This window comes from Colossoma macropomum, unplaced genomic scaffold (genome assembly GCF_904425465.1).
Source record: "Colossoma macropomum unplaced genomic scaffold, Colossoma_macropomum, whole genome shotgun sequence".
NCBI lineage: Eukaryota > Metazoa > Chordata > Actinopteri > Characiformes > Serrasalmidae > Colossoma > Colossoma macropomum.
Genome location: NW_023494795.1, coordinates 8,231,095 through 8,238,349, shown reverse-complemented (window position 1 = coordinate 8,238,349; position 7,255 = coordinate 8,231,095). Strand labels below are relative to the sequence as shown.

The window sequence follows — 7,255 nt, the reverse complement described above, 5'->3', positions numbered from 1 at the left end:
AATAAGAATAAGAGTAAGAATTTTATTTTATTAAATAAACGCAGAAACTTGGTTGGTAGAAACAGACAAGATTACATAAGAAATCAACAACAATAAACTCCAGACCTGACACAGATAAAGACACGGCTAAATACAAGGGGCTGCTCACACATCACTACAAACCAAACACAGGTGGACAAGATGATGAGAGGATGGAGCTGCAGAGAAAACACAATATTCCAGAGCACTGTGCCTCGGGGGGATCTTGTGAGAACAAAATGATTAATTAACACATGAATTCCTGATAAATTCAGATGAAAAAAGCCTTTATTACCTTCATCTTCATTCCTTAATACATGCATTAGTTATTGCTGAGTAGTTTAATCTTATGGTTGTTAATGTATGAATTATTAATTTATAGTATCTTAGTTTTTCTAACATTTTATTGTAGTTTTAATGTTAATTCAGCCTTCAAGTGTATTAAACAGACTCAGCTTAATGTTATAACTGGCCCTCTGATGAGGTCATTCAGGCTTTTAGAACATTCTCCCCGTTTTATGTAGGGAGCTACCTATAAATATGCGCTACAGTAGGACATTCAGAACTCCGGCTCTTATTTGTTAGCTGAGCCTGAAAAGAGCTAGAATGCCCATCGCTAGGGTGAACGCCATAAACCTGCATGAACACACCACTACACTGCTGACTATATGTGCTTAGTATAAACACAGAATCACATACACAGACACGTTTCCTCCAAAATGAAATTCAAATCAATGACCAAAACATAACGATATGACTGTCTACTGAGCAATAACAAGCAATACAGCATGTATCAACAACCTCACCCACACAAACTCAAACCTGAGCAAAGCTCACATCTTTACACACAGTAAAAACCAGAGGACAGAATCCAACAACCTCTCGCAGGAGATCCTCAAATTACACGTACTTTATTTCACTATAAGGGTGGAATAGCAACACTTATGCCTTAAAGGAGAACCAGAACAAAAACACACTGGAAAAGTGGGGACCTTTGAAGTTTGATTTGATCTAATTTTTTTTCCACAATAATCAAAGCCACATTAACTGCCTCCCCCATACTTAAGTGGTATTGACTGAAAGTTTAAAATGTGCACTTTCAACAAAAATCCCCCCCCTTTTTTATAAAGAGTTAAAGTTGAGAAATAATTACACAAAATGGGAGGAAAAAAGGTATTTCAAGGCATCAACATCAAGAAGGACTCAAGTGGCTTAATTTCGTATTTCCCATTACTAACAGATCAGATATTCATTGTGGATTGCATAAAGTCACAGTAGATCCACTAGAAGGAAGCCAGAATCCAGCATAGAGAGGCTGAGTGAAGGTGGTGTGGACTGTGTGTAGGAGGGTCATTGTGTCAGAGACGCTGTAGAAGGACAGAGTTCCTGCACTGTGATCCACATACACTCCTATTCTGGAGGAGGACGGGGCTGAGATCTTAGTCTCAATGTTGTTGTGATAGAAAGAGAGAGAGGAAGAACACTCCAGACTCCAGGACTGACTGTTGTGTCCAAACTTACTGTCATAACCTGATCCTTTCCTGCTAATCCCTTTATATGAGACTGATATGTTCACATATCCCTTACTGCTCCACTCAACCTCCCAGTAACAGCGTCCACTCACACTCTCCTCACACAGAACCTGAGACCAGAAGTCAAATCTCTCTGGATGATCAGAGTACGGCTGGGTATTCATATTGCACTTGACCACTCTGTTCTTCTTAGACAGAATGAAGTGAGGATTTGCTGTGTTGGGATCCAGAGTCAGCTGACAGTAATCTACAGAAGGAGAAGAGTTTAGTTTACAAAAACTTTAATAAACTTTAGTAAACAGATAAACATAATCACAATGACCAGAGACTAAAAATGACCAGATTGTAAACGGTAGTGGTAAAACACTGTATTGCACTGATTTGTTACTGAAATAGGTCATACTTACAGTTGTAACAGTGTGTGTGTGTGTGTGTGTGTGTGTGTATTACATACACTGTAGAAAGTCTTCTCTGGTTTGTGGTTCTGACAGTAAGATCTGAACTGCTGCAGCTGTGGAGACACAATACAATAAAGAATGAACAGCTACAACACAGACTACAGAACATTTAGAACAGGATTACAGGAACTAAATTACAGTGCAATGAAAGAGTACAGAAAGCCCCTACTCAAGTAAGAGTACTGCTACTGCACTGATAATTTACAAGCAAAAGTATTAAACGAAATTACTAAAGTAGGAGAAAATAAGTAATTTATTATAAAAATGCTTCAAGCAACAGAATTATTGGTCAGAGTTTATGGGGAACCTATAACCTGACTAGATTTCCCACATCCCAGCCTTATGTGGCCACATACCTCCAAAACTGAGACAAAGCTGTATTTTATATGTTAACTAAAGTAGCTGACAAGCACCTGCATTAAAGCACACGTGACAGCTTTTACGTTTAAAAACCACCATGTTATTCTTAAACAATGAAATAGGAAGAAAAAAGAACATAGAACCTGTTTAGCTGGGATTACGTATTAATTAGATACCAGGTGGTTATATAACGTGAGAAGATTGTACACAAATAAAGTACAAGATTCGTACATAGTATGTACCTGTTTACTGCTTAGAAACAAAACTGAATCTGGGCTATATAAGAACATAATGATTCTTACTGTGGTTTTACTGGGTTCTTATCACCAACATCAGAAACCTCTCTTTGCATTTTGTCCCATCACTGTACACCATATACCTTCCCTGATACTTGGAGCTGTTTCTGATTTACTTTCCTGCTTAAATGTGTGAGGTTCCTTTGAAAGTCAGTGTATGTTTGTATTGATCACCTAATTACTCCAAATATGTATGCAGTATTTTACTGTGTACTCTACCAGCCTAATATCTAGAACCTGTTAGTCATTTCAGTGTAATTTAGTTCAACTCTGAATGTACCATCATGTTACCCAAATCAATAGTGTTGAGTTTGGACCTCATGCTTAACTGGTTAATACCTAGAATCTGGATAAAATAAGTTTTTACTGATCAGTTTTTACCTGAACATGTATGTTTCATGCGATTTGCCGCATTGTTTTATACACATGTGATTATTCAGTGGTGCTGCTAAGATTTGAGTGGCACATTCAAATGGAAACAATCCAGCAGATCATGATCACTGTGTGTGAGTGTGATCTCTCTATGAGAGCATAATAATGTCAGGGTTCTCAAAACATGAACATTTCTGTGTATCTAAGCTGATATTACAGAACATACATCAAACTCAGCAGAGTTAAAGCTAAAACACTGAACTGTGGAGTGCTGTGTCCTCCAGATATGCAGTATAAAGCTCCACCCACCCCAGTTCACCTGGCTGCTGACCAAACATCATATTTCACAGCAGGACAGCTCCTCTTACCATGTGGAGAGATTCTGTTGAGTGTCTCTTCACAGAATTCCTCCAGTTGCTTCTTCAGATCAGACAGAGATTTGCTCACTTTAACAAATGAGAGACGTTGACTGATGGTGATGTTGGGAGAGTCTTCAGATCCAGAAGAGACACAAAGAGCCTGGAAACTCTACACAAACAGAAACAAAGAAAGAAAATATCTAAAAAATAAAACAGATAAAACTACTAAAATATGCTTCTATAATATACATATATTATTAATATATTCTTTTTATTTATAGTGTATACAGTGTCTGTTTCCCTGCTTGTTGCAGAGCAGGCCATTGTTTAGTAAGCTGTGTCACTGCTCGTTAGAACTACATTACCCAGAAAAACTTGAAAACTGAAACTTCAAAACTCAGTTTGCCAGATGATAATCACTGTGTGGGCCTAGAGCGCCCTCTGTTGAATGTGCACTGTAGTACCTAACAGACCTTTTACTTTGTACCTTAGCATTGCCTGTTATTAGAATTCGTATTCAGAAACTCATTGACTGTATTGTCTAGATTGTTTATTCATATTTAATAATGTATAATGTATGTAGTAACGTATGTTACGTACCAAAGCTTTATGTTAAGTCATTTCTTCATGCACCTCTACACAGCCTGACCCACATATTCAGAGCCTGTCTCTATATGCTGAGCATCTTGTGGAGGTGACAGTTAAAGATTCTGATGAACTCAACCTGAGATTAGTCATCATCTGTCCTTCTGACCAGGAAGGTTTCAGGCACCAAGTATACAGTACCCTGCAGGATCTTCATTACTGACTAAAGCAGTGTTTCTTAATTCTCTTCTTCACAACTGATCCAGATCATAGAGAGCAGAGATACCAGCTGATGAGCTGGATCAGGTGTGTTGATACAGAGAAGAGCTGAAGCTGCATGGCAGTCATAGGATTATAAATAACTGGCCTAGAGAAATAAATATACTAAAACTTTTAAGATAAACGAGTTCTTCTGTATATCAGACAGTGTTTGTTACCTGGAGGAAATGGATGTGATCCTCTGTGTGTGAAAGCTGCTCCAGCTCAGTGTCTCTCCTCTTTAGATCAGCAATCTCCTGCTCCAGCTGTTCAATGAGCTCTTCAGCTCCACTCAGTTCAGTCTTCTCCTGAGCTCTGATCAGCTCTATTACCTCAGAGCGCTTTTTCTCAATGGAGCAGATCAGCTCAGTAAAGATCCTCTCACTGTCCTCCACTGCTGTCTGTGCAGAGCTCTGTTAGACACACACAGACCAGATAGATGTCCATTTAAAGCTCAACCATCATTCACTCTCTTACTCTCTAGTCTCTTGATCACTTTCATCTCTGCTCACTACTCACCTTAATAGTGTTCATAGCCTGTTTCAGCTCCTGCAGCTTCTTCTCTTTCTCCTGGATTCTCTTCTGGGATTCACTCTGCGTCTCCTTTAACTGATGCTGTGTTATACATGATAATCACAGTGAAGGTCAGTGGAAGCAAATGAGCAGTCCAGTTACTTCTGATCACCTAATCTGGGAGAGTGTGTTTGAAACCAGCTGTATATCCAATACATTTAATCCAATATGTTCATATCAGATTCAATGTGCTGAATTACACTGTTTCCAATGTGCCACTGTTTTAATTACAGACCGTGACAAATCTTACTCATTTGAACCTGGTCTTTTTCTAACAAATCAAAGTATATCATATAGAAAAAATGAAATAATGCAGAAATATATTAAAGTTCTACTTCTGACCTGTTTCTCGGTTCTCTCTGCTGCAGCTGAGACTGTCCTGTGGCCGTTGTGTTGATCCAACATGCACAAATAACAGATGCATGTTTGGTCAGTACGACAGTAGATCTCGATCAGTTTGTCGTGCTGAGAGCAGATCTTCTCTCGTAGTCGCGTGGAAGCTTTGACCAGCTTGTGGTTTTTCCAGGAAGGAACTTCATAGTGAGTTTTAAGATGAGTTTCACAAAAGGAGGCCAAACACATCAGACAGGACTTGATGGCTTTGAGTTTCCTCCCAGTGCAGAAATCACACTCCACATCTCCAGGTCCAGCGTAACAGTGAGCAGGAGAAGCAGCTCGGAGTTCTGTCTTCTTCAGTTTCTCCACCACTTCAGCTATAACATTGTTTCTGCGTAGAACAGGCCTCGGAGTGAAAGTCTCTCTGCACTGGGGGCAGCTGTAGACCCCCCTCTGATCATCCTGATCCCAGTAGCCATTAATACACACCTTACAGTAACTGTGTCCACAGGGAATAGCCACTGGATCCTTCAGCAGATCCAGACAGACTGGACAGCTGAACTGGTCCTGATCTACTGAAATACTGGCCATTTTTCTGCACTCACAGACTGAGAGAGAGCAGCTCTCTGAGATCAGTTTCACTTCCACTGAATTGAGTAGGAGTGGCTTCATGATTCTGCAGGTCAGAGAGCACAGAGAGAGGGGGCGGAGTCAAACAGGCTGTTACATCACTGAAATAGAACAGTCGAACTGTATGATAGTGAGAAAAAAAAAGGGTTTCACTGATACAGAAACAAGCTGGGTTATTATTTGTGGCTGTTTACAACATTTCTTGATTTTCCTCTTTGCAGAAAAACACTCTGTAATCTTATCTTCCTGTAACGGCCCAGACTGGGGTTGGACTGTCTGCTAGGCCACTTTGACCACCAGAGGGATGCACAGAGGCACTTCACCATGATTACAGTCAATCAGTGACACTTGTTCCTCCTCTATTTAAGAGAAGCCAACTCCCACATCTGTGCTCTGTCTTGGGTTCTCTAAGCTTGTAATTTAGTAAAGCCAGTCACATTTTCTCCAGGGTCTCCCTTCTCTGTTACTTCTCTTGACTGTGCCAGAAGTAAACTCTTACGGATTCCTCTCTATGTTTCTCTGGCTGTTCTTGCTTGGCTATTTCTTAAGTCTCTTACTTTGGGGTTTCCAAAAAAATATTACTCAGAGAAAGTGCTGAGTAACAGTAGAGTGCTAGGCAGCTGCTTAGAGGAGCCCATGGCTGCTGGTTATTGGGAGGTTTCAGGAGTAAGATTATTTATAAAGCTTTGATATTTACATTATCTGGCCTTTTCTAATGATGATTAGAAGCCATAGAGCTCAAATCTCTTGGGGTGCCCAAACTTTTGCATCAAGTTCCTTTCCATTTTTCAGTCTAAAATTTTACAAAACAAAAATAATACACTGTTCTTGTTTAAAATGTTTAGCATTATGCCTTTTGGAGATCAGTTGACCTTCTACTTATGTAATTATTCACAGTAGCAGAAACTTTGACCAGGGGCCTAAACTTTTGCATACCACTGTAGTTCATAATTATTGTAGTCATGCAAGTAGACATGAACTGGATTGCCTATAGTTGAGTCTTGAGCTATAATTCGGTACAAATGATCTTTTCGTTGTGTTTCATTTTCCAGGACGTGTGGAAGAGAAAACCACAGGGGTAGGAACCTCACATGCTCCATCAGAAAGGACTCCATATTTTCCTGGTCTCACATTTCTTTGTCCTCCTGGTTGCAAATAATTCACAGGTTGGTAAGTCATCTCTTTAAGTGCATACACTACTGTTCAAAGGTTTGGAATCAGTGTTTTCAATAATTACATTGTCAATAATTTTTAGCAATGTTTTACTATAAAGAGACTAGAAAAAACTCCTTCTGTTGATTGGTTCTTCGGTTCTGGCCTTGGAGCAAACAGCACAGTTTCATTATTTTCCTGCGTAAATACTGATTGATCTTGTCTGTTAATTGTCAAGTTTAGTAGTTTGAGTAGCTTGAACAAAGAAATCAAGCGGTGCTGTGCTGTACTGCAATTAAAGGACCCTGAACTAGGGTGAAAGAAAC

The 7,255-nt window shown here is 39.5% G+C and overlaps 1 protein-coding gene across 2 annotated transcripts; it reads right to left on the bottom strand.

Annotated features, from left to right (window-relative positions):
• Positions 1–8: 8 nt before the first annotated feature.
• Positions 9–5,738, bottom strand: LOC118815304 (E3 ubiquitin/ISG15 ligase TRIM25-like). Of its 2 annotated transcripts, none has more exons than XM_036581333.1 (6): positions 5,154–5,738; positions 4,758–4,853; positions 4,418–4,651; positions 3,405–3,564; positions 2,005–2,061; positions 9–1,797 (listed from the first exon to the last, which is right to left on the bottom strand). In XM_036581333.1, the coding sequence occupies exons 1-6, from the start codon at positions 5,736–5,738 to the stop codon at positions 1,268–1,270; spliced, it is 1,662 nt and encodes a 553-aa protein (XP_036437226.1). In that variant the 3' UTR covers positions 9–1,267. The 2 variants fall into 2 exon arrangements, with proteins under 2 accessions (XP_036437226.1, XP_036437227.1); XM_036581334.1 differs by having other exon boundaries at positions 2,005–2,055.
• Positions 5,739–7,255: the final 1,517 nt, after the last annotated feature.

Bases quoted from the DNA above. Each gene is read 5' to 3' on its own strand.
- LOC118815304 (XM_036581333.1), bottom strand. From the start codon at position 5,738: ATGGCCAGTATTTCAGTAGATCAGGACCAGTTCAGCTGTCCAGTCTGT. The intron at 4,652-4,757 runs GTGAGTAGTGAG...TGTGTCTAACAG, and splicing joins AGGCTATGAACACTATTAAG to AGCTCTGCACAGACAGCAGT. The intron at 2,062-3,404 runs GTAAGAGGAGCT...GTGTCTCCACAG, and splicing joins CAACAGAATCTCTCCACATG to CTGCAGCAGTTCAGATCTTA.